The 27,930-nt window shown below is 39.0% G+C and overlaps 1 protein-coding gene and 4 pseudogenes across 1 annotated transcript in view; 2 read left to right on the forward strand and 3 right to left on the reverse strand.

The window, feature by feature from the left end:
- Positions 1-12,471, reverse strand: part of Acyp2 (acylphosphatase 2) — a 158,629-nt gene extending 146,158 nt beyond the window's left edge. The window contains 1 exon segment of the mRNA XM_053743293.1: positions 12,186-12,471. Within this exon segment, the coding sequence (XP_053599268.1) occupies positions 12,186-12,327 (142 nt within the window). The 5' untranslated portion in view covers positions 12,328-12,471.
- On the forward strand, positions 4,273-4,866 carry LOC124963435 (AP-5 complex subunit sigma-1-like; annotated as a pseudogene).
- LOC124963487 (cAMP-regulated phosphoprotein 19-like) lies at positions 9,715-10,146 on the reverse strand (annotated as a pseudogene).
- A 2,793-nt stretch (positions 12,472-15,264) lies between the features above and the next one.
- LOC124962885 (mitochondrial import inner membrane translocase subunit TIM14-like) lies at positions 15,265-15,603 on the reverse strand (annotated as a pseudogene).
- A 5,097-nt stretch (positions 15,604-20,700) lies between these two features.
- Positions 20,701-27,930, forward strand: part of LOC124962886 (cell division cycle 7-related protein kinase-like) — a 112,403-nt pseudogene continuing 105,173 nt past the window's right edge.

The following is a 27,930-nucleotide window of genomic DNA, read 5'->3' on the forward strand; positions in this document are numbered from 1 at the left end:
AAAAATGTTAACTACACATCCAAAGAAACATAAAAAGGCCAGGCCATAGTCACAATGCTCTAATACCATAGGTTCAGTCCCCTATTCCACTAACCCTCTTCCCAAACCTCCCAATGCAACAGAAGTTGTTGGCAGCTAGGGAGGAACTTCTCATAAATGTGAAGATTTTACCAAAAAAATGAGGTGGCTCATTTGCTGTCCTTTATCAGTCAGCCAGAGGTGTGCACATAATACTTTCTATAAACGTTAAATATGACATAACTTTCTGCAGTCTTACAATAAATTCCCTTTATGTTCATATTTTTTAATGTTCATTTTTTTTAATGTTTTTTGTTTTTGTTTTTGTTTTTGTTTTTATGTTGCTGGGGATCAAACCCAGGGCCTTATGCTTGCAAGGCAAGCACTCTACCAACTGAGCTATCTCCCCAGCCCCCAATGTTCATATTTTTTTAAATAAATGTGGAAATTTTTAAAAGTATAGGATGGAGCCAGGCATCGTGGTGTATGTCTGTAATCCCAGCTACTCAGGAGAATCACAAATTCAGAGCCAGCCTTAGCAACTTAGACCCTCTCAAAATAAAAATATTAAAAGCTGAGAATGTAACTCAGTAGCAGAGCTAGGCTGAATTTAACTAAGAAAAAAAACAGGGCTGGGGAGATAGCTCAGCTGGTAGAGTGCTTGCCTTGCAAGCACAAGGCCCTGAGTTCGATCCCCAGTACCGCAAAAAAAAAAAAAAAAGGAAAGGAAAAGAGACAGCTGTACAGTGGAGAAACCTGACAAATGCTATCTCAGTCAGGTGATCAAAGTCAACAAGAACAACAGTTAGTTATACTGATAGTATGTGCCCTTGATATGGTGTGATGAGAATGGTACTTTACCTCTGTGGTCTTCTTCCCAACTACCCATAAACCCAAGTCTTAGCATGTCAAAAATATCAGACAAATCCCAATTGGGGAGCAATCTATAAAGTACTTGACTTCAAAGTACTCTTCAAAACTGTCAAGGTCATCAAAAACAAGGTAAGTGCTGGGCTCTGGGGCACACACTATAATTCCAGAAACTCAGGAAGCTGGGGCAGGATTGTAAATTCAAGGACAACCTCACCAACTCATTAAGACCATGTCTCAAAAAAAAAAAAAAAAAAAAAAAAAAGGAAATAGGATATAGCTCAGAGGTAAAGCTCTTCTGGTTTCAATGCCCTGCAATTAAACAAACAAACAAACAAACTGCTAATCTGAGAAAATGTCATAGCCTAAAGGAGTCTAAGGAGGTAAGATAATTAAATATAATATGGTATCCTAGATGGGATCCTTGAACAAAAAAGGGACATTACATAAAATTACATAAAACAACAAAAAAGGGACATTACATACAATTAAGAAAACCGAAATCAAATTTGCATTAAAAATAATGTATCAAGTCAGGCATGATGAGCACACCTATAATCCCAGTGGCTGGGGAGGCTGAGGCAGGAGGATTGTGAGTTCAAAGTCAGCCTCAGTAACTTAGCAAGGCCATAAGCAACTCAGCAAGCTTCTGTCTAAATAAAATACCAATAAGGGCTAAGGATGTGGCTCAATGGTTAAGCACTCCTGGGTTCAATCCCCAGAACCAAAATAATAATAATGATAATAATAATAATAATAATAATAATGTATTACTATTGCCTCATACCAATTATGTTGTCTCCATACTATCTTCCCAACTTTCCTAAACAAAAAGTTTATTTTAAAAAAAAGTAAAGGAAGAGAAGCAATGGAGAGTAGCAGGAGTCTAAGGATTTACAAGCGGACTTTGAGGATAGGCTTAAGAATCTACATGTAATATTGTTTACACAAGTGTGTTTTCCTGAATTTTAAAAATATTTTTAGTTGTAGATGAACACAATACCTTTATTTTATTTATTTATTTTTGTGTGGTGCTGAGGATCAAACCCAGTGCCTCACACGTGCTAGGAATCACTCAACCACTGAGTTACAACCCCAGACTCTGTTTTCCTAAATTTTAAACAACCAACTTATAAACCACATATTGGAATTCAATACATTTGAAAATAAGGGTGCTGTGTATTTGAAAGGGAGAGTACAGTGTATTTGTCCTCTAGAACATTTTGAGTGGCATTCGGTCACTAAGGATATTTTAAATTCAAACATTCCAAATAAAAACATAACAAGACAGATTGTTTTTAGTTGCAAAATACTTTGTGTTGAACTCCAGTAAGTCAATTTAACTCATTGATCACTTTTCCATATAGGAAAGTTAAATCATTTTCCATTTATTACATGTTCATTTTTATGTCATTGAATCCATTTTCATTGGGAATGTTTTCCATGTAAATATTTTAATGACAATTTATCAAACCATATTTTGTCCACATTAAGTGTTCCCAATTAAGTCTTCTTTCACTGCAAATTCACTTTGTCATTATTTCCATCAAGCCAGTTTTCACCAGGATTTTATTATTCTAGATTTTGCCTGTTTGCCTGCCTCTTGAATGCCCATTGCCTGCCTTTCACATACCCATCACCCATCCCATGAGGTCCACCTGCCAATCATTCACCCATAGCTTGCAGACCACCCGCAGACCACAGACTACCAGCAGACTGCCAGCTGCCTTCTGTTGCCTGGAAGTCCACTGTCACAGTACCCACAGGTTTGGTTACACGTGACTGCCGCCATTTTGGAACAACAGCCAGGACCTCCAGGACCCCTGGCCCAACTGATGATGCCCTGTCCCCAGGACCCCTCAGCCCCACTGACTGTACCCTGCCTCCAGGACCCCCAGCCCGACCAATCACATCCCACATGGACTCGGCACCCACACCCCGAGCTGCAGCTCCCCATTTGGCACACATTTGGAAGACAGTGTGGCCATCTTGGATTATCCTGGAAGCAGAAGCTGCCATCTTTAGGTGGGTCAAATCCCATCCTGTGACACCTGCTGGAGTCTGGAAGTTCATTGTCAGGTACCTCTCATGCATCAGGCTACTGAAGACTAGGAGGTTTGAATAGTATATGACTGTAACAGTGTATTTTTTTTTCTTTTTACCTTTTTGAAAATTTTTAAATTTTTATTTCTTTATTTTTCTTGCTATTTTCCTTTTGTTTACCTGTTTCCTCAGTCTCTTTCTCTCTTTTCTCATGCTAACAACCAACTTCTTTTGATTATACTTTCACTCCATGATCTACAACTTCTATATACTCTTTTCTTATCCCATTAACAGTTACATCCTACACCCCTCCCCATCCTCTTTGTCCAACATTAGAAACTGCAGACCTCATTGCAAATCTATTTGTTATACTGTAGATGATAATTGAACTCATTCTCTGTTTATTATGACAATATTGTTAATGTCTTCATAGGTGCTATTTGGTTTAGGACTGCATATTGTCTGTACTGGGTGCTGCTAATATTGATCTTCCTTAAAGAGAGGTTTTGGAAACCTGCAGGGTCACTATAAGCCTATAGGGGGGAAAGTGCAATACTCCAGATCTGCACTGCTAGAGGGGAAGATACATGAACAACATGAAAAAAAACAAGGGAAGAAAGTATTCCAAACAAACCAAGATTCTATATTAATAGAATCCATTGACAGCAGGGTAGAAAAAAAGTCAAAAAAGGAGTTCAGAATATACATAATTAAAATGATTCACAAAGCAAAGAATGAGATAAGAGAGCAAATTCAGGCAACGAATGATCACTCCAATAAGCAGTTGAAAGAGCAACTGCAGGAAGCAAAAGATCATTTCAACAAAAAGATAGAGATTCTGAAACAGAACCAAACTGAAATCCTTGAAATGAAGGAAACAATAAACCAAATAAAAAACTCAATGGAAAGCATCACCAACAGACTAGATCACTTAGAAGACAGAACCTCAGACAATGAAGACAAAATATTTAATCTTGAAAATAAAGTTGACCAAATAGAGAAGATGGTAAGAAATCATGAATGGAACCTCCAAAAACTATGAAAAGACCAAATTTAAGAATTATCGGGATTGAGGAAGGCACAGAGATACAAACCAAAGGAATGAACAACCTATTCAATGACTAATACCAGAAAATTTACCAGACCTGAAGAATGAAATGGAAAATCAACTACAGCACACTTACAGAACACCAAATGCACAAAATCACAACAGATCCACACTAAGGCACATTATAATGAAAATGCCTAACATACAAAATAAAGATAGGGATGACGCACTCTGTCTGCCAAAGGAGGGTTGCCCGAGGTCTTTGGCTTTCCTGTAGCACCCACCACAGAGCCATGGTCCACGCCTTCCTCATCCATATCTTGAGGGCCCCAAATGCAGAGGATACTAGCCTTTGTCGAGTGCTCTACTCCTGTGTCTTTTGTGCTGAGAAATCACCAGATGATCCTCGACCACATGGTGCAGAGAGGGATAGGCTTCTCCACGAGGAGCAGATTTTGGCGGTGGCCAGGCAGGTGTAGTCAATGTGCCAGCTGCAGCAGCAGGCATCCAGCCGACCCCAGCAGACCTACAGTCTCAATCCTCAGACAAGCCTGTGCCCCTACAGGAGGCCCCACAAGGGGCCTTCCGCCCGGCAGCAGAGAACCCTTTCCAGGAGCTGAGAACAGTGATGTGGCTGGGCGTGCTCTCATTAGGCTTTGACCTGGTGCTGGATGCCCACGAGAACCTGCTGCTGGCTGAGTGTACCCTCCAGCTTCTGGCCCGCCTCCTCCTTGACCACCTCCAGTTGCTAACCCCTGGCACCAACCTCCTACTGCGGGCTGACTGCATTGAAGGAATCTTACCCACTCTTTCTACCCCATGGTCAGCTGCTTTTCCTCAATGATCACTTTATCCAGGGTCTGGAGAAGGAATTCAGTGCTGCCTGACCCCACTGACCCCTCACTGGAATGGGGCTCCTTGAGAGGACAGGGAAGGAATACAGTGATTGAACACATAGCCAGAGGAAGCTTGGCAACTGCCTCCTGCCTGATCTGTTTCTTGCTCTGATGTGCTGCCACACCAGGACACATGAATGGGACAAGCTGGCAGAAAGGGGACCAATGAGAGGGTAGAAGTGGGACTGTACCTGTTCTCAGGTCACCAGAATCACAGAACATCCTGAGCTGAGCCTAGAAATGCCATGTGACTTACTCAGACCACCTAGGTCAGTCAGACCTGTCCTAGACCCTGCCTTCCTCAAACCCCATTAGCTGCCTGAAACTTAGTACACCTTCTCCTTTGAAAGCTCTAGTCATTGCAGACCCTCATGGTGGGGAAGCTGGGCCCACACCCTGGCAGGCCCTGGCCCCCACCTTTGCACCTATTTAGTCATCATCATTGGAGATTTTGTTAGCAGGGGCCTGCTCTCCATCTGGCTCCACCTTGGTTCAGAAACACTGTTCAGCAGGGGCATTCCATAGCCCCTTGTGTGCCAAGTCCCAGCCTATCAGGTAGAGTTAAGATGCAGCATTTGGGCCAGGCACAGTGGTACATGGCTATAATACCAGTGGCTTGGGAGGCTGAGGCAGGAGAATCAAAAGTTCAAAGCCAGCCCAAGCAAAAGCAAGGCCCTAAGCAACTCAGTGATACCCTGTCTCTAAATAAAACACAAAATAAGGCTGCAGATGTGGCTCAATGGTCGAGTGCCCCTGAGTTGAATCCCGAGTATCACCCCCACACCTCAAAAAAAAAAAAAGATACGGCATTTGGGAGGTCTGGCCTGGTTGACCTTGTCTTTCTTGTTTTCTATTAAAACTGTGGCTGTGTGACCTTAAAATAAAATAAAAATAAAAAATAAACATAGGATTTTAAAGGCTGCGAAAGAAAAGCATCAGATCACATATAGGGGGAATTCAATAAGGATATAAGCAGATTTCTCAGTCCAGACCCTAAAAGCTAGAAGGGCCTGGAACAACATATTTCAAGCTCTGAAAGAACATGGTTGTCAATCAAGAATCTTAAATCCAGCAAAACTAACCTTCAGATTTGAAGACGAAATAAAATCCTTCTATGATAAACAAAAGTTAAAAGAATTTACAAGTAACCTGCACTACAGAACATTCTCAGCAAAATATTCAATGAGGAGGAAATGAAAAACAACAATGTAGGTCAGCAAAGGGAGGAATTATCTTTTTTTTTTTTTTTTTTTTTGTGGTGCTGGGGATTTGAACCCAGGGCCTTGTGCTTGCAAGGCAAGCACTCTACCAACTGAGCTATATCCCCAGCCCTTTACCTCTACTTTTATGACTCAGAGCCATTAGTGAGAGGAATCTTTAGTTCGAAAAGATTCGAACTAAAATGAATCATCTGAAAGAGAAATGAGGAAAACAACTCCATTCACAATAGCCTCAAAAAAAAAAAAATACTTGGGAATCAATCTAAAAAAAGAGGTGAAAGACCTCTACAATGGAAACTACAGAACATTAAAGAAAGAAAATGAAGAAGACCTTAGAAGATGGAAAGTTCTCCTGTGTTCTTGGATAGGCAGAATTAATATTATCGAAATGGCCATACTACCAAGGCACTATACAGATTTAACACAATTCCAATTAAAATTCCAATGACATACCTCATAGAAATAGAGAAAGCAATCATGAAATTCATCTGGAAGAACAAAATACCCAGAATAGCCAAAGCAATCCTGGGCAGGAAGAGTGATGCAGGAGGTATCACAATATCAGAACTTAAACTCTACTATAGAGCAATAGTAACAAAAACGGCATGGTATTGGCACCAAAATAGACAAATAGACTAATGGTACAGAATAGAAGACACAGAGACAAACCCACATAAGTACAATTAGCTCATGCTAGACAAAGATGCCAAAAGTATACAATGGAGAAAAGACAGCCTCTTCAACAAATGGTGCTGGCAAAACTGGAAATCCATATGCAGTTAAACCCCTATTTCTCACCCTGTACGAAACTCAACTCAAAATGGATCAAGGACCTAGGAATGAGACCTGAGACCCTTCACCAAAAGAAGAAAAAGTAGGCCCAAATCTTCATCATGTTGGTTAAGGAACAGACTACCTTAACAAGACTCCCTTGGTGTAAGAAATAAAAGCAAGAATCAATAAATAGGACAGATTCGAACTAAAAAGCTTCTTATCAGCCAAGGAAACAATCAATAATGTGAAAAGAGAGCCTACAGAGTGGGAGAAAATCTTTTCCATACACACCTCAGAGAGAGCACTAATCTCCAAAGTTTATAAAGAACTTTAAAAAACTTTACACTAAAAATTCAAAGAACCTAATCAATAAATGGACTAAGGAACTGGGCAGACACTTCACAGAAGAAGATATACAGGTGTTCAACAAATATATCAAAAGTGTTCAACATCTCTAGTAATTAGAGAAATGCAAATTAAAACCACCCTAAGATTTCATCTAACTCCAATTAGAATGGTTATTATCAAGAACACAAGTAATAATAAGTGTTGGCATGGATGTGGGGGAAAAGGCACACTCCTACATTGCTGGTGGAGTTGCAAATTGGTGCAACCACTATGGGAAGCAGTATGGAGATTCCTCAAAAAACTTGGAATGGACCCACCATTTGACCCAGCTATCCCACTACCCAAAGGACTTAAAATCAGCATACTACAGTGATGCAGCCACTATGAACATTGCTATGAATCAATGTTCATAGCAGCTCAATTCACAATAGCTAGACTATGGAACCAACCTAGATGCCCTTCGATTGATAAAAGGATGAAGCAACTGTGGTATATATACACAATGAATATTACTCAGCCATAAAGAATAAAATTATGGCATTTGCTGGTAAATGGATGAAGTTGGAGAATATCATGCTGTGAAATAAGCCAAGCCCAAAAAACCAAAGGTCAAATGTTTTCTCTAATAAGTGGATGATGATACATAACGGGGGCGGGGGCAAGAGAAGAATGGAGGAACTTTGTATGGTATAGTGGAAAATGGGGTGGAAGCGGGTGGAAGAAGGAAAGATAGTAGACTGAGACAAACAGTATTACCCTATGTACATGTATGATGACATGAATGGTATGAAGCTACATTGTGTACAACCATAGAAATGAAAAGTTGTACCCCATTTGTGTACAATGAATCGAAACGCAGTCTGTAAAAATAAAATTTTTTTAAAAATGATATTTGAGATGATAAGCTAAAAAAAGATTTTATTATTCTATAGTTTTAAACTAAAAGTTAATTTTATAGTGTTTTCTTATTTTATATTGGTAAAATAAAAATTTTATTTTTGATGATTTATAGACAATCATTTCTCCACAATCATGACCTGAATAAAAGGCCAACAGTTTGTATTTATTTCTTAGGTAATCACAAAAATTGTGAGCCAGTTTGAGAAACAAAGAACCACATTTGGAAAGAATGACAGAGAATGGCAGCAAGTGAGAGAGAGAGAGAGAATGAGAGGCTGCAATTTTTCTGTGTGTACTGACTGCTTCCTGTCCACGTCCAACTTCCCTACAGTCAAAACGGCAGTCAAAACATCCTGAAGGGCATCTAGAATGATTCAATGATCTGCTCCATATGTCCTGCTTCAGTTCATGTGTTCAGTGCACAGGTTAGGAAGAAGGCAAAGTAAGGATGGAAAGGGTATTGAGGAGAAAATCAACAGAAATAATAATGAAGAGCATGTGTGCTGGTGTAGTCTGTCAAGGTTCAAATACCAGCCCCACAACTTAAGTCTGTGTAATCTGGGAAATGTACTTCTCTATGCCTTAATTTCTGTTAGATGAGAGAAATGACTGAACTCACAAGAAGGAAGATTAAATGGAAAATGCATGTAAAATACTAAATACAAAACTTGGCATGTCCTAGGCTGTCAAAGAATGTCACTGTATGTGGGTACAAATATACCACCGCATATTTGTACCATATATTCTACCTTGATAAAACAAGAGTGTCCATGTACTCGCTTCCATTTAACATACTACAAATTGTAGAAGTCATCATCCTAAACCTGACTTTTTTTTTTGAAAGGTTGTGCAAAACTACTATATTTACAAAAATGACACAAATGTGAATTCAACAGTCAATGCACATGCATACTTCATTCACACCTTTAACAATGAAAGGTATTCAGCACTATAGAACAAATACGAATGCTAGCTTCCATGGCAGCGGTTAAGCACTGAAGTCATGTAAGTTACACCAGAATGGGCAAATACTGCCTAAGTAAAATTCTGTTGTTAAAGCAGAAACAGTTTTAAGGCCATTCAAGTGCAAGTACAGTTATACAAATCTTTCAGAGTCCCATCTATTGCGTTTGAATTACGTGATCTTTCTTGCAACTTGTGGTCTTAAACTTCTGTTCTGCAAAATCCAAAAGGAAAATACAGAAAAAAAAAAAAAAAATACAACAGAGGTTATATTGAATAAGAGTAACATACAAAGCTATAATTAAGATGAAGCAAAGAAGACCAAAACATGAAATAGCAAAATTTGATTATTACTTTTTGGAACCAGTCCTACATGAGAGTTAGGTAAATATATACAAATATTTTCAAGTAGATTAATTAAGTTGCTCTAACAGGTCCTTTTCATCAGTGCACTGTTAAATTAATCAAAACTTCTACACATATATATTCCCTTACAATAGCAGCATACACTATTGCTACCTGCAAAGCCATCAGTCTCAAATGAATTAGTGAATGAAAGGAAACAAAAAGTGGATAAGTGACATATTAAGAAGAAATTAAGGGAAACAGAAAATTCATGCAGGGCAGCTCTTAGTCAGTCAATCAGTTTGTTAGCAACAAGGGACAGTTTCCGTTGAGGTAGGTCCTGTGGAGTGGGAACGTAGCCACCAGTGACCTCTTTGTTATCTGGGGCGGTTAGGAAGTTGCTTGTTCTTCACCTTTGTTTTTGCCGGGTTTGTAATCCCCAGAATCAAAAAATATTTGCCCTTTCTGCAGTCATTTCCTTAAAAATCTGAACCTCCAGGCTTTTGTCCCAAGTGAGGATACCTTTTTTAATTTTGCTTCTTCAGCTTTCTCTGGATTAATCACTTTATCTTCCATTTCCTCCTGAAGGCCAGGACTTCATGGACACAGTGCTCGCTCTGCATAGCCCAGCTCCTCCAGCTTCACCTAAACCTGACTTTTTAAACCCTTCTATTTATGTATGTAGTACATTTCCTGTCCTCATATATTTATTCCTGCTCCAAATTGACCTTCATATTCCATGTAACCATTATCTGCACAAAAATGCAATGATATACTTAAAATCATTTGAAAAAATGGTGCACTACCAGAAAATGTAATGTAAAAGAAAACTGCAAGTTTCAAAGTTAAAGTATCGAATAAGACCTGAATCTCACAATGTTGTGATGAGGATCAATAAAAGTGAGATGCTCAGCACATAGGATGACAACAGCAAATTTCCCACATGCGCAATTCACGCACACACTCTTTCACACATACACCCTAGTTATTGTCATCTCAACTATAAACCTTCTCTTGGATGATCTTTGTCACCATTTTCATATCTTCTGTAATAGGTTTCTGTGACTTATTGTGGCAGTTTTCAAACCAGGGTACCATACTTTGGGGTACTTAAAAGACTTCCTAAGGGTACAAACCCATGGATAATTTAAAGGAATTATTTTTCAGATTTTCAACTTTCATATGTATTCTTTCCTAAAACTGCCCTGAGAACTGTTGGCCCTGGTTCTCCTTTTCTACCTCTCTTTCCACAATCAACCTTAGAAATAAAGGCTCTTTACAAAAGATATACTTTCACCCATTTTTAACCCTACTCTGGTACCTTGTCCTAAAGTGTAAAAACCTATAAAGTACCAAATAAAAGACTAATTCAGTCCTTCCTTTAATCAGGGTCCCATAAACACACCAAGTTTTCTCTTTAAGAAATAAACTTGACACACATCTGTAATCCCAGCAACTCAAAAGTATGAGGCAGGGGGATCACAAGTTCCAGGCCAGCCTCAGAATTTAGCAAGGCCCTAAGTGGTAAAGCTCCCCTGGGTTCTGTCCCCAGAACCAAAAGAAAGAAAGAAGGAAAGAAATTTCTAATACAATTTACCTTTTAATAACTAAAGGTTATCATGTTTTTAATATATTATTTTCACCAATTATGTTGTGATAGTAATAATTGCAATAGTAACACACTCCAGAAGAGAAAAATTAATATTTTAGAGATTTACTGTCAAGGGAAATTAAGAAAAATATTCCATTTGTACATACTATGGGTATATATGCACACATAACACCTAGCAGAAAAGAGCAATAAGGTGAGCAATAAGAAACTCTCAAGCATAACAATGGAAAAAAATTCTGTGGAATAGAAATCACATTCAACAAAAAAAAGGAATGCCAGGTGCCCAGTGGCATGCCTGTAATCCCAGGGGCTCAGGAGGATTGGGAGTTCAAAACCAACCCTAGCAAAAGCGTGGGGCTAAGCAACTCAGTGAGACCCTGTCTCTAAATAAAACACAAATTAGGGCTGGGGATATAGTTCAGTCATCGAGTATACCTGGGTTCAATCCCCGGTACCAAAAAAAAAAGTAAAGGAATAATGTAACGTGTCCCAGTGTTAAAAAGCTTTATTTTAAATGAATGATGGTAGAGGCTAAATCACTACAGTAGCTATCATCCATGGGGTAAATTTCAAAGAGTGATTTAACGTTTTAATTTACAAACTTCAACATTTACAGTAAGCCAAATATCACATCTTTTGCAACTATTAAACTCATGATGAAACAAAAATCAGATAATAAACTGAAGAGCTACTATGAGTTTGGGGGGGTACTACAAGCTGATAAGGTGAACCCTAAACTATCATTTAGGTGTCCTTCCTAAAACTCAAGTCAAGCCCAAGTAGTTTCAGTGACAAATAACGGGACCATTAGTTCAAAGTCAGTCTCTTCCTTCCTCCCCATTTCAATCTTTCCCTTTCTTGGGGTAAGCTCACTCACCCTCAGTTGCCCCCTTCTAAATCTCCAGTCAGTCGTCCCTCGCTCCACCTTCACCCCCTTTGTGGCCTTCCTTACCCCATCCTGCGCCCGCCCCAGCCCTCCAGCGCATGCGCGCTTAGCCGCCTGCCCGCCCGCTGCTGCTGTGTCATGGCTGAGCGGAAGTCCCAGCCCCAGCGGGAAAGGGCATCCTTAAGATGAAAGAGGCTTCCCGCAGCTTTCTCCTCTTCCTCCCATAACACCTTTCATCCGCCCACTGTAGGGGGGCCCCTACCCTGTACTCTCCCGAACACCTCGTAGTCCACGGATTTGAGTGGCTCGGCGGTAGACATGGCGGCGGCGAGCCCTCTGCCGAGGAGCCTGAGCGGGATGCGGGGCGCGGCGACTGCGGCGTTCGCGAGAGGGAGGAAGCACATGGGACCGCTGGGCGCACTCCGAGCCTGTCACCGGCCCCAGTCGCGAGCGCGCCGGGGTCACGCGTCAAAAGGCGGCAAATGAGACGGCGGGGCCCGGGAGCGAGGGCAGCCGGGGACACCGGGAGGGAAGGGCCGCAGGGCTCGGGGCGTCCGAGGCCTCTTCTTACCTCCGCCCAGCCGAGCCCGAGCTCCCTGGGATTTAATTCGCCACGGCGTTCGGTGCTCAGTGTTTGTGAATTAAAACACACCGGGTGGTGTGCTCAAAATCGGGTTGCTTCCCTCCCCCCAGCTTTATTAACCAAAAAGTGTATACATAAGGTGAGGTTTTGATATGGGTATGCTTTGTGAAGAGACTTAATTAACAATCTTTGCCTCTTTACGTAGAGAACTTTTAAGATCTACGCAATTTTCAAGTATTCATCATTCTTAACTGTAGTCACCATATTGGACGATAGATCTACAGTATTCATAGTAAAAACATTGGACCCTTTGACCATTGTTTTCCCTTTTCCAACCCCCTTTCACTCTGTCTCACCAAGATTTGCTTTTGAGATGAAGGGCCTGCTGGCGCGGTGATTAGGGGTATTTGGTAAGTAAAATTAATTATAAAATGTTCAGGCGACTGCCAAATCTACCTGGCAATTTCTTGCCAACTCATAAGATGAAGTCTAACCTTTTCAGCTCTTCCACCAAGTTAGAAAGACCTTGGACCTGTATCCCTTACTCTAAATAGATTGATACTTGCTAGGACAAAAAGCCTTTTTTTTTTCTTTTCTTTAAGTCTGAATTATTTTATGCTAGTGGAGAGAGAAGAAAGAAAAAGAAAAAAATTGTCATCTTGTCTGTTCTTTGATACAGCTTTTGACTTTTAAGTCTTGATTATTGTTCAGCAATATCTCTATTGCCTAGAAAGTTAAGGCAGTTTAGACTTATTTCCTGGTGACCTTATAAAGTCTCTCCATCCCCCCACCCCCATGTCCCTATGTTGCCCAGAATGGCCTTGAACTCCTGGTTTCCTGGGCTTAAGTGATCCTTCTGCCTCAGCCTCCTGAGTGCTGAAACTACAGGTATAGGCTACCACTCCCAGCCCTTAAACTCTTTTAATTTGTAACAACCCATCAACTCCCAAGGAACTAGATACAGTTTTTGATAATCTGCCTTCTAGAATTCCAAATTCTATTACATATGAGAATTTGCATTTTCAATTTATTTGTTGGCTTCAATACCCTTACATATTTTTTTGCATCTGGCCACATAGTTAAAAAATTCACAGCAACCTAATTCAATATTATGTGCCAATTCTGTCAGAGAACACCAAAAATTGTCTAAAACTTAGAGTGTGGTTAGATCATTTTTTAAAATATATTCTGGAGGTGCTTTCTGTATAATTTTGTATAATGAAGGTCTTGGTTTGTTGCAGTTACCTCACAGTTTATCTCTTCCTCTCATCTCCTAATTCATTTCATACAGAGTATGGAATCAACATAAATATTGTCATTGTTTTCACTTTTTGGGGGGGGTACCAGGGATTGAACTCTGGCACTCAACCTCTGAGCCACATCCCTAGCCCTATTTTGTATTTTATTTGGAGACAGGGTCTCACTGAGTTGCTTAGTGCCTCACTTTTACTGAGGCTGGCTTTGAACTCACGCTCCTCCTGCCTCAGCCTCCTGAACCACTGGGATTACAGGCATGTACCACCATGCCCAGCCATTCTTTTCACCTTCATTGCTGTCAGAATCAAAACTAAGGTCTTTGGCCTCTACTAAGCCCTTATTAACTGCTAACCAAAATCCTACAAGTGATCTAATCAATACAGTTATTCTGTATTCTGAACAGAATGCAGAACAAAACAAAACAAAACAAAAAATTGACATTTTCTCTTGGATCTACTTTATCTGGAATACTCCTTCTATTCGACTCTTACTTACCCTATCTTGTTCAGTTGCCTTTGCAAGCGCTTGCCAGATTTCTTCCTGATTTTTCAGTGTGTCTTTCCCCTACTAGTGTTGTGTGTTCCAAGTCACCAAGGGAGAAGGTTGACATTTTCCTTTTCCTAATCAGTCCTTGACTTTTTTTCCACATTTACCCAAGATTGCCCCTGCCAATTATTATGTAGCTTTATTTTTAACTTTAGAGGTGCTATAGCAACAATTGATATTTGCTTAGCTAAAAAATTTACTATGTCTGCCAACAGCAGAACATTAGCAAACAAATTTTATGTACCATTTCAACATGGTTTGCCAATAAAATGATGACTTTAGAAATTTTAAGCAAATGTTTCTAATATTCAAACTGATTTTAAATAACAAACAAAAATTTTTGAAAATAGAAGGAAAAAAATCCATAATCACCCTAGCACAACTCTTACCATTTTTGTATATTCTCTATGTGTGTGTGTGTTTATGTATATTTAAGTAGTTATAGCATGAATTCAATTTTTATTCTTTTCCATATTGTAGTCTTTCCAGTGGCTGTTAGGTGGATATGATCATCAATTTACCTACTAAGTCCTTGCAATTACACATTCAGGCTACTTTTCATTTTTCACTACTGTAAAAAATATTCTGAAGGAACTATTATTCATGCATGTAGCTTCCTTCCCATATTTTTAAATTAGAATACTTTTAACTTCAGATATATCAGAGTATAGACATGTATTGTTCTTGAGATGTGTTGCCAAATCACTTTTCAAAAACTACCCACTTAAATATACTACTGTCAACATCATGTATGATTATTTGCCTTTATTATTTATTTATGTGGTGTTGGGAATGAACAATAGGCAAAGGCTTAACCACTGAGCTACATCCCCAGACTTTAGTTGACTTTTTTTTTTTTTTGAGTTCAGAGGCATTTTATTATTAAAAAAAAAAAAATTCTGTGGTACTCATACACGTAAACTAATATGAGCTTAAAATTCATCATACATTTACTTCATTTTTTAGCTTGACCCTCTAGTAAATCTTTAGCTTCATTGCTTTTGGCTACTATATAAGGAAATCTTACTTTGGGCAATTTAAAAGCATAATTTGTCAAGCATTTCTTATTTTTCCTTTATTGACTGTATGGCTTAAACCTACTATTAATATTGCTTCCCATTTTGTCGTTTTGGTTTCAAACTCACCTCTGTGATAGTTACCACTAAAGGCAGATTTTGGTAGACTGAAAAATTTGTTTTACTTGAGGCTCCATATGTTTCGTGGCTTGTAAAATAACACCCTGCAAATCTTCAGCAGCAGTGGTCAGTTCAGCTACCACCACTGCAGTGGCCATGGCTCAGTCTCTGCTGCCCTGTCTCCCTGGGGAGCACAGTTCATCCTAGCTCAGAAGCCACGGCCACCTCCTTAGCCTTTACCAGAAAGTGACATAGCCACCAGAGCAAGCACAAATTCCCAAGTACAGGAGCCCTCCCTTAGTTGGCTTTATATGCAAATATACACAGACTCTTCCCATATTGCACATGATTAAATTATATTCAACATTGGATTTTGTAACTTGAACACTGAATTATTCTGCAATCCAAAAAGAGATTTATTTTAAAAAGCCTTTACTCTTGAATCTACTTTATATGGAATACTTCTGCTATTCCCAGATCTTTCCCTCTCCTGCTCAGTTGCCTCTGCAAGTGCTTACCAGATTTTATCCTAGTTATTTATATCAATAACTTTGGAATAACTAGGCTCTGTTACTACTGGTCAAAATTAAAACCTCATCAAATAAGTGTCTTCCTTGAACACTTTAAGACAACTTGTTTGTTTATGTTGTAGTATAATATTTAAGGTAAGGCATATAAAAGGAAAATCCTACCTATACAATGTTGGTAGAAAAGATGACCAGGCACTAGAACCTGTGAAGTAAGGACAAGCAATAGTATTTGGTTTCAAATAACATTTAAACTGAGGAGATACCACCTGTAAATTTCTAATATATCAAGGATCAGTTGAGAGTGATTCCTGCAGTGATTTCTCAGAAATTTGAAATTAAGATATAATTGATTTCAAAGACAACCAAAATTAGTTCATCAGCATTTCTATCACTGACATATTGTTGTAATCATGTTGAAAGAGCAGTATTCAAAAGGATACAAATTGTTAACTTCCGCAAGGGAAAAGTCCTAAATAATTCCCTCATAGAAGGAATACTTTAATCACTTTAAGATATGGTTAGATAATTATTACTAAACTGGATTCAAAATCATTAGCCCCCAAACTCTTAGTGTATTTTAGCTGACTTAGTAGCTATGTCCCAAAAAAGACTTTCATCTTATTACAGTTTATCAGAAAATTGCTTAAGCATATTATCAGGAAAGCATGTTTCCTTCCCAGGAGATGCTGTCCCAAGTTTGGACCAATTTTTCCTTATCACAATCCAGTTTAATTTAAAAAACATAGAAGGACATGTAATATTAAAGCTTCTTCCCTCTCCCAGCTCAGTACTGCTTAGGCTAAGTGGGGGAGAAAGCATGGTCGGTCCCTTCTCTTGCCTTAGTTTTCCCCTAGGTAGAATTAGAAGAAATGGGTACCATTTGTGCTCTCTGGGATTTGCAAATATTAAAGATTGATTAATTCTTTTGCGGAATTCTTTGTTGAAGGGACTTACGTCTTTACCCCACTAGGAATTCCTGGTTGCTGCTTCCTTGATAGGCAATGGCTGTACTCTGTACTTGCTCCATCCCAGCTTTGAATTAAATGGAACCCTTCAGCCTCTTTCTGCTGAGAGAGACTAGCTCCCAGCAAGAAGGCCATCTGGGTGGGGTCCACTTTAAACTGACCATAAGAACAGATCTCTCCCTCCCATCACATCTAATTGCTGGGAACTAGGGGCTGGGGAGATAGCTCAGTTGGTAGAGTGCTTGCCTTGCATGCACAAGGCCCTGGGTTCGATCCCCAGTGCCACAAAAAAAAAAAAAAAAACTTAATTGCTGGGAACTCCTATCTCTGCCCTACCATTAATCATAGTGCTCTGAGTTCCACTGCCTCTCTTTGCTCTGCTTGGCAGGTGTTATTCAGGCATCTCCAACCACAGCCTTTCTTCTTTATTTTCCTCAGACATGACTCAACTACCAGTCCCTTCTAGCTCCAAGGAGTAAATATCAAGCTCTCAAAGAGGTTCACTTAAAGTCCCCTCTCACTGAACTTGGGGTGAAAAGAAAACACCCTACTTCTCTATCATAGTAAAAGGAAAAAGCTACAGCTTATCAGTGAGTTTTCCCAAAGCAGTCCTCTAGAGCCTAAAATGGGTGTTAATCTAAGAAGGTTAAAACCCATTTAAATAAGTATAACACAGGGCATCTAACACCTCATTTTGAAATGTAGGTGTAGCATGGCTATGGTTTTGTTTTCAATGTCTGGACTAGGCTACAAGTGAGACAAAGGCCCCTTTACAAATCAATAGACTTTAATAAATAAACCTTGTTTGGATCCTAGTTTGAATATATTAACGGGAAATGACATTTTTTTTAGACCATTGGGGGCATCAAAAAAATTGAACATGGGCTATTAAATATTAACAATCCTCATTAACTTTTTACATGTGATGATGGTATAGTGGGCATATTTTGTAAGCCCTTATCTCTTACAAGTACACTGAAATATATGAAGGCACTATGATATAATATTTGGGACTTGCTTTTAAATCTTTAAATCCTGAGGAATAGGAGTTAGGACAGTTTATTAGAATAAACTTAGCAAATTTGTGATAATTATCGAGACATGGTCATGTGTACACAGATTCATTATAGTATTCTGTAATTTTGTGTATGTTTGAAATTTTGTATAAAGTTTGGAAATAAATTTTAAAATTATAAAAAATTCATTTTTATTTTACAAAATATACCTGACTGGTAATCTTCAAAACTGTAAAAGTCATCAAAAACAAATCCTGAGAAACATTTGAAAGGTACCTAAAAAGACATGGTGTTTGGGAATAGGAAAAAAGAACTTCAGGTAAAAACTGAGGAAATCTGAAAAGCATGGACTTTATTAATAATAAGACATCAAGTTATGTCTTATTATGTCTCAAGTGCATATCTGAATATAGCATAATGAATCCCACTGTTTATACTTATAATGCACCAGTAAAATTAATTAATTTTAAAAGATATCAAGATTGGTTCATTAATTGTGAAAGATGTACTATTATTAATAGTGGCACATTTGTACCATTTATTATAATAATATATGAATAATTGGGGAGACTGAGCATGGAGTACCTTGGAGGTCTGTGCTATCGTCACAATAATTTTATAAGTCTAAAACTTCTAAAATTAAAAGTTTACTTTTTAAAAGTCCATTTTAATATCCAGTTACATATTTTTATAATAGCATTCTGAGATAATTTCTCACTTTAGTTTATTAGCAAAATCACTGTTCCAGAATTATGAACACATAATTTAAATTTTTAATCAGTTCCTAAGTCATGTTCAGGCAAAGACAGGGCCAAAGCACTAAAGCAAATCTTAACTAGCATAAAGAAACACAAGTAGATAATCAAATTTACTGATACTTTCATAATGAAGAGAATGTGTTACAGAAACATTGCATTTCTGGAAGAAGAAATGATATAAAATGCTTAAGCACATATCTAGAAGTGAGGAAACTGTGGAAAAATATGATTATGATTAGCACTAAGTGGTTTGGAAAACATGAAATATGCATCTGTAGGTATCAAGGGAAGGGTAAAGAAAGTTAAGACTGACCACAGAGAACACTGCTTGAACATATCAGGGTAGCAACAAATGGCAAAGCCAGGCTCTGAGCTACAGCACAAAGACAAGGAAGGGCCAAACCCTTAAATGACAACTCAAAAAAAAAGTAGGTAACACAGGCCCTCTCTTCCTAATAACCCCTATGCCTGGACTTCAGCCAGTCTCAGGTTTGCTGTACCTCTGAAGGGAGTCTTGTCTGGCGAAGGGAATCCCTTCTCACATGGGACACACACACAAAAACACACAAAACATGCTGGAGGCCTAACAATACCTGACTTAAATTACTACAGAGAAAAAAAAAATACTACAGAACTACATAACAAAAACTGCATGATACTGGCATAAAAAGAAACACACAGACCTATGGTACAGATTTAAAGCAGAGACAAACCCACTCATTCACAGTCATAGTCATCTGATCCTTGACAAAGGTGCTAAAACATACAAAGGAGAAAAGGCAACCTCTTTAACAAATGGTGCTGGGGAAACTGATTATCCATATGTAGAAGAATAAAACTAGACCTTTACCTCTTACCTTGCATAAACATCAACTCAAATTGGATCAAAATATGTAACTGGATGTTTCCTTTTAACTAGGAAAAAGGAAGGAAACCATTCCATTTGTACCTACCAAGTTTTGTTACCATGTGAATCTATTACCTGTTTTCCAAAAGTAAACATTTGTAAAACTAAAAATCAAAAAAAGAAAATTGAATGGAAGACCTAGGAATTAGACCAAAAACTATGCAATTCCTAGAAGAAAACATAGGGGCAACACTCCCAACATATAGGCACAGGCAATGACTTTCTCAATAGGACCCTAAAGCTCAAGAAATAATGCCAGGAGTTAATAAATGGGATAGCATCAAATTAAAAAGTGTCTGCAGCAGCAAAGGAAACAAGAATGTGAAGAGAGAACCTTTAGAATGGGAGAAACCCTCTTCCAGTTACTCTTCTGACAGAGGATTAATATCCAGAATATAGAAAGAACTCAAAAAACTACTCCAAAACACAATTAGTAAATGGGCAAAAGACACTTCTCAAAAAATATATATAAATGGTCAACAAATTTATGGAAAAATGTTCAATACCATTTGCAATTAAGTAAATGCAAATCAAAACTACACTGAGATTTCATCTCACACCAGCCAGAATAATTGTCATCAAGAATACAAATAGGGCTGGGGTTGTGGCTCAGTGGTAGAGCACTTGCCTAGCCATGTGAGACCCTGGGTTCAATTCTCAGCACCACATTAAATAAAAAAATAAATAATATAAAGATATTGTGTCCATCTACAACAACAACAACAAAAATTAAACAAACAAAAAAAAAAGGAATACAAAGCCGGGGGTGGTGGCTCACACATGTAATCCCAGAGACTGGGTGGCTGAGGCAGGAGGGTCACAAGCTCAAAGCCAGCCTCAGCAACTTAGTGAGGCCCTAAGCAACTCAATGAGAACTTGTCTCTAAATAAAATACAAAATAGAACTGGGGATGTGGCTCAGTGGTTGAGTGCCCCTGAGTTCAATCCCCAGTCAAAAAAAAAAAAAAAAAAATACAAACAATAATAAATGCTGGAGAGAATGTAGAGAAAAAGGAACACTTTTGTGCTGTTCATGGGATTATAAATTGCACAACCATTATGGAAATCACAAAATTAGGCATGGAAGCACCATATGATCCAGCTATATCACTTCTCGGTATTTATCCTAAAGAATTAAAGTCATCATACTAAAGTGATACATGTAATACACGCTAATAGCAGTGCAATTCACAATAGCCAAACCAAGAAACCAGCCTCGGTGTCCGTCAACAGATGAATGGATAAAGAAAAGGTGGTAAACATACACAATGGAGTTTTATTCATCCATAAAGAAAAATGAAATTATGTCATTTGCAGGAAATGGTTGGAACTTGAGATTATTATGTGAAGTGAAATAAGCCTAACTCGGAAGGTCAAGGGTCATATGTTTTTTCTCATATGTGGAAGCTAGAAAGGAAAAAGGAAAAGAAAGGTGGAGGACAAGGATCTCATGAAAATCAAAGGAAGATTATAGAGAAAAGGGACCAGGGATGGGAGGAGTGGAGAAGTAGTGGGAGTGATAATGACCAAATTATATGATTATATTATGGCACGTATGAATATGTAAAAAAAATCCCATCATTATGTACAACTACAGTACACCAATAAAAAAATGTGGAAAGAGAAAAAAAAAAAAACCTCCAGTCTAACTCATCTACTTCTTGAAGTCCTTGGTGTAACAGTGGATTGGTACACACATCCTTTCCAATCTCTTTCTAGTTTGCCTTTCAGTTCCCTGAAAAGTTTAAAGCTTCAACCTTAGACAGGCTTACAATTAAGATCCCATATGTGATAGTTTCCACCAGCAAAATTAACATGGTAGATGTCGAGGGAGGGCATGAGAGTATCTGTTGGTGGTTCTGATAATAGTAGTGGAAGAATCTAGTTTTTCTGTGACCTCTAGAGCACCAAGAGGCACAATGCAGGTCTCCTGTTTTACTAGTTGATATTACAGCAAGTAGCAAGTTATGAAGTGGCAGTGAAGCCAGAATTAAGGACAGGTAGTTAGTGTAGAAATAGGGGATCGGGTCAAATCAAGGAAATGAAGCCATGAAGCCATCTGCCTCTGAAAGTTGGAGACTGCCCCTGGAAGAATGGAATGTCAAGGATCTCCAGAGCCCATTGATAACCAAATTTACCTGCCTTTATCAAGGACTGCAAGCATGGAGCTGCTAATTAATGCTCCCTGGGCCCTTACCTGCCTGAATCACCTTGGCCCTCCGCCTGCCTATGGCTTCTCACTTAATGCAAAACTAGGCCTAGTCACGTAGGCAGGAAGGAGAGATAAGCGGGGAGAGAACTGGAGAACAAGAGAGACCTTAACCTATAAAAGATGTAGGGGGTGCTCACTTCTTGGGACTTTAGAACATCAGCCATGGCCACCTTCTTCCTGCCGGGAGAAGTCTGTATTATTACCTTTAAATAAAACCTGCCTAATATGCTTGCCTTGGCGTGCTTCTCTAGTGTTCAGTCTTCAACATTAGAAGGAGCAGAACTCGTCACCGTTAAATGGCAATATCAGCAGCTTTTGGGATATGGCAGTTTCCAAAAGATCACAATTTTCAATGGTTGCTGGGGAGGCATAGTTTTTTATTTTTAATTTTTATTTATTTATTCTGCGTGCATTTGTGTGTGTGTGTGTGTGTGTGTGTGTGTGTGTGTGTTGCTGAGGATCAAACTCCAGGCCTTGTACTTGCTAAGCAATAACTCTACCACTAAGCTACATCCTCAGCCAGAAGGCAGTTTTGAATACAGCAGCAGCTGGAGTAGCAGCTTTCAATTCAAGCACATGATTTGCTGATTACAGAGGTATCAGTAGCTTCCTTGATGGTCCAATTGAGAGTCAATCCTGAAACCTCAGGCTCAAAGTGATTCTCAGCCCTGGCTGCACATTCTAATCATCAGGGGAGCTTTTCAATAATATGCATACACATGCCCAAAGGTTTTGATTCAGTGTGTCTTCACTGGATTCCAGTATTGGTGTTCTTAAAAAAAGCAGCCCAAGCCAGGCGGGGTGGCACACACCTGTAATCCCAGTGGCTTGGTGGAGAGGCTGAGGCAGAAAGGTGGAGAATTCAAAGCCAACCTTAGCAACAGAGAGGTACTGAGCAACTCAGTGAAACCCTGTCTCTAAATAAAATACAAAATAGGGCTGGGGATGTGGCCCAGTGGTTGAGTGCCCTTGAATTGAATCCCCGGTACTCCCCTCCCCGCAAAAAAGCAGCCCAGATTCTTGTGATATTAATCTAAGGTTGAGAGTGAGTGACCTCAGAACCTCTCTCATTAGTCCTCCCAACAGCTCCATAGCCATTTATGCCCAGTGTTAAATCTCTTTCCATTTAAACTAAGGGGATATTCTATAACTAAATCTTGACCAATGCAATGCATGGGGTCAAAATGTTCACAATTAGAATAGATCAAAATTAGGCAGAAGGAAAGTTCAAGTATGCCGCCCCCTCCTGTCAATAAAGGGGCATTAAAAATTTCAATACTTTTAAACAGGAGAAATAAAGATAACAAGGGGGGAAAATTCTAAAAATGGTAAGGAAACTAAGCCTGGAGCTTTTGAAAAATAAGTTGCTTTTGAAAGACTATAAGATAAAAACTTAGGTGATCTATATTCTGCACGTTAGTTATATCCTCTTATTTATTTTTATTATCTACTCGCAGCTGCGCTATTTTGTTTTGTTAAAATTTTAATGAAATAATTATTTTAAAAAGCACTCTTCCAGTATTCCAATTTAAATGAACCATAATTTCTGGTCTGTTGCTGCCACCTACCAACTATCCAAGGCAAAGCAGGTCATGTGAATAGTTTAATTTTTTCAGGAATGTTAGTGCCTCCTAAATTGTCTCTCATTTCAGTGCCACATCTTCAGAATATCTTTATGCATGCCATCCCTTTAAAGGACAAGTAGTTAACATGCTGTGAGGGCTCCTTAATAAAAGACTTAAATATGAAAGAGTCATTAGATATGGATGTTATAGGAAAAGCAAAATTTAGGGAAATCCATTCAGTAAATGGTGTTTGAACTCCTACCATATGCTACGCATTAGGCTCCAAGTACACTTATCTACTGTTTTAGTCAGCGTCTTTGCCGCTCTGACTTAAAGACCCGATCAGAACAACAGTAGAGGAAGAATAGTTTATTTAAGAGTTCGTGGTTCCAGGGATTTTAGTCCATAGAAGGCAGACTCCATTCCTCTGGGCCAGAGGTGAGGCACAACATCATGGTGGACGAGTGAGGCAGAGGGAAGCAGCTCACATGACAATCAGGAAGCAGAGAGATCCCCATTTGCCAAATACAAACATACATCCCAAAGCCACGCCCCATTTCCACCTCCTCCAGTAACACCCTGCCAATTCAGTTACCACTCAGTTAATCCCTATCAGAGGATTAATTCACCGATAGGTTTAAGACCCAATCACTTCTCCTCTGAACCTTCTTGCATTGTCTCACACATGAGCTTTTGGGGGACACCACATCTAAACCATAACATCTACTATATCCTTAAAAATTAGCCTTTAAAAATGTGTTTCAGAGATATATTGTTATATAAAAAAATTGAGTTTTACCTAAGAACAGAAAACATTTTGCAGTATGAAAAGATTTCATAAAGAATTACTTACCTTTCCCTTACTTACGTGAAAAAAGGTTGACAATAATGATGAATGTAGCACAGTGTCAATAATGCAGCTCTTAAAGACATATTTTGCTGTTGGATTATACATGTTTTCCTTTTCAGTCAGTGAATAGTCCACTAACTTAGGTTTGTAGTAGCATTTTATAATTGTTAAAACTCTTTTATAGACCAGCTCCCATTTGATGTTTACAGAAACGCTGTGAACTAAGTACAGCAGGTATCATCTCTATTCTAGATACAAAAAAATAGTCTGAGGACAGCTAAGGGATTGGCTAAGATCACCCAGGAAAAGAACCTTACCTAGAACCTGGCTTTTTGCAATAAAATTCAAAGTGTTTCTTTGTGGGGTTTTGTTGTTGTTGTTTGTTTGCACCAGGAATTGAACCCAGGAGCACTTAACCACTGAGACACATCCCCAACCCTTTTTGTATTTTATTTAGAGACAGGGTCTCATTGAGTTGCTTAGGACCTCGCTAAATTGCTGAGACTGGCTTTGAACTCGTGATTCTTCTGCCTCGGCCTCCCTAGAGGTTGGGGTTACAGACATGCGCCACCACACCTGGCCAAAGTTCTTTCCACTCTGCTGCACCAGCCTGGAGCAGTCTTTCATTCACTCACTTAACAAATATTTGCAGAGTGACCTACATGTAGATGTAGGTGCTAGGGAGAAGGTGGTGTCCAATTTAGAAGCTAGGGGTGCATTAGGGCATGAAGAGATTGTCAGGAGAGTCTTTGAGAAGGTGGTCTCTGAAGGATGAATAGAAATGAGCCAAGAGGAAAGATGGGAAACTTAACCCAGGCAGAGGGAATAACACAGAGAAAGCCTGAGTTTTCCAAGTAGAAGGAGTTGAAAGAAGGCCACTGCAGCTGAACTATTTGAGGGAAGGTGGCAAAAATATGGCTGTCAATCCAGGCAAGGAGAAACCATCATATGCCAGGATTTATAGGTTACTATAAAGAGTCTAGTTTCTGTTCTGAATACAGTGGGCAGTCAGTGAAGACTGTTCAGGCTCTACGTTCTATGCTTCAAGTCAGAAAATTGCCTGAGTTGGGGAAAAAGTCAACATAAACTGTCCAGCTCAGCTCAGTACATTTCCTTTCTCTCAGGTCTCAGCACATTAAGTTCTGGCTACTTTGGTTCATTTCCAATGACTTCAAACATCTGGAATTTTATTTTGTTTTCTTATCCAATTTTAATAATTATCCTCAGCTGGTTGGTTTGATACTGGGTAACCTGAAGCAAAAATCTTTTCTTGCTTCCTCTGAAAACTGTTTCAGTCCTATGTCACCTCCACTCTCTTGTCTACTAAACTGTCCTTTAGTCTCAACTGAGGATCTTGCCTGATCCTTCAAGAAAAAAATAAAACCCACAAAACCTAACTTGCTAATTTCTAGCATACATGGCAGTGTAGAGCCCCCAAATATCCCCTGCAGTCAGGGAAACAAAAGTAGGAATTCAGGAAAACAAACACAGCCAGGACTTGAGAGGTGAGCCCTACAGTTGATGTGGCTTTTGCCTTTCAGACATTTACAAAATCCTCAACTGTGCTCTCTCTACTTCCATCCACTATGAGCTAAGCAGATTACCTCTGCCATGTCCTTCCACCAGGATGTTCTGCCTCACCTCAGACTCAGAGCATTGGAGCTGGCCAACCATGGACTAAATTATTTGAAACTGTTCACAAAGATATTGAGAAGCTGTACCACAGCTTGGTAATGTGTTTAAAATTAAGAACAAAATTGCAGAAGACACTTTCAGCTCTGTTAGGCCACGGCACAGTTACAAGTAGGACCTGAAGAGAAAACTGCTCTAAAACACTTAATTCTAACAAGTCATCCTATAAGAATTGAAGCTGAACTGCAATATCCAACAGTGGCTGGGGCAAGACAATGTCATGGGAGTTAAATACTGCTTTAGAAAAAAGTGATCATGTGGTTGTCTCTATGCCATATCTGGAGCAAGAGTCATTTTTGAACATTTTGAATTCTCTTTCTTTTAAGAAAGATGGGAATATATGTTTAATCTGTTCAAATTTTTAACACATTCATCAGTTTGGTATTGTTCACCAGGATGTTAAGTCCAGCAATTTTTTATATAATAGGTGCTTGAAAAAATGCCCCTTGGTAGACTTTGGTTTAGCCCAAAGAATTCAGGATACAAAAACAGCTTCTCAAATTTGTCCAGTCTAAAACTCAGCAGGAGAATGGTTCACAAAACAGATCTTATGTAATCACTACACACAGGAATTCACTAAATGACCCAGCACCTAAGGAACTGGATCAGGAGTCCCCCACAAAAACTTCTATCAAAAAACAAAGAAACAAAAAATAACCTACACAGATGCACAAATTCAGATTAAACACAGAAAAGATGGGAGGGCTCTGTAAGCTTCTCTGTTCAGAACTTTGGTTTTCGAAAAAGAAATTTCGATTTAGATAGCTGCACTTCACATGAGAGCCCTGCAGTGAAACTTACAAAGCAGTCAAAGACTGTGGATGTAACATTGAGAAAGTTAACAACAAAAAAAAAGATCATTTCTACCAAAAAAAAAAAAATGTTATAAATAGTGGTGTGATTAAGAAAACTGCCAGTTCTTGTCCAGATAAACTAACCTGTGATTGCTATGCGACAGATAAAGTTTGCAATATTTGTCTTTTCAGGGGTCAGCAGGTTGGCCTAGGACAGGTACACCAGGATTTGGAGTACCGGACTTACTGACAAAGTGCCCAAACTACTGCAATTGACACGTGGTCTACAGGGATCATATTTTTTTCTTTGCTTAGTAGATGATATCCATTTTATAAAGTAAGTGATGAATTTAACTGCTTTGGCTCAAATTATGACAACTTGGGGATCCAGGGAAACCATCCAGACTACTAAAACTTTGGGCAAATCAGTATTATGTAGCATAAGAAGTCTCAACATAAGACTTGAGGAAATTCTGTGAGAGAGTCAAGGGTCTAAATTCTAACACTCCCAAATTAACAAGTAATATACAAGGGTGTACTTTTTTTTGGGGGGGAGGGCTGGTGCTAGGGATTGAACCCAGGGCCTTATGAATGTGAGGCAAGCACTCTACCAACTGAGCTATATCCCCAGACCCAAGGGTGTACTTATGACTCAGATTTTTTAGAGAAGACTGACCAGAAAGCTTCTTACATCATACATAGGTTCAGACACACCATTCAGGGAATTCATTATATAAAGTGGACTGGAAGTTATTTTGATGAGTATACTGATTTAGAAGACTGGGATGAGATACCTAATGAAGCTAGCAATCTGCTTAACTAACTTCTAGATTGAAATCCAGCTTCAAGAATAAGAGAAGCCGGACGCAGTGGCACACACCTGTAATCCCAGACACTCTGGAAGCTGAGGTAGGAGGATCACAAGTTCAAAGCCGGTCTCAGCAATTTAGTGAGGCCCTAAGCAATGCTGTGAGACCCTGTCTCTAAATAAAATATAAAAAATGGCTGGGAATGTGTCTCAGTGGTTACGTGCCCCTGGGTTCAATCCTGGCAACCAAAAATAAATAAATAAATAAATAAAAGAGAAGATATTGACCAAATGATACTGTTATATCGTGTGAAAGATATGAGCTTGTGATGGTGGTTCTTCATTAATGTTACTATCGTGTATTGTGAGGTGGAAGGAAAAAGGTTTTT

Source organism: Sciurus carolinensis, chromosome 13 (genome assembly GCF_902686445.1).
Source record: "Sciurus carolinensis chromosome 13, mSciCar1.2, whole genome shotgun sequence".
NCBI lineage: Eukaryota > Metazoa > Chordata > Mammalia > Rodentia > Sciuridae > Sciurus > Sciurus carolinensis.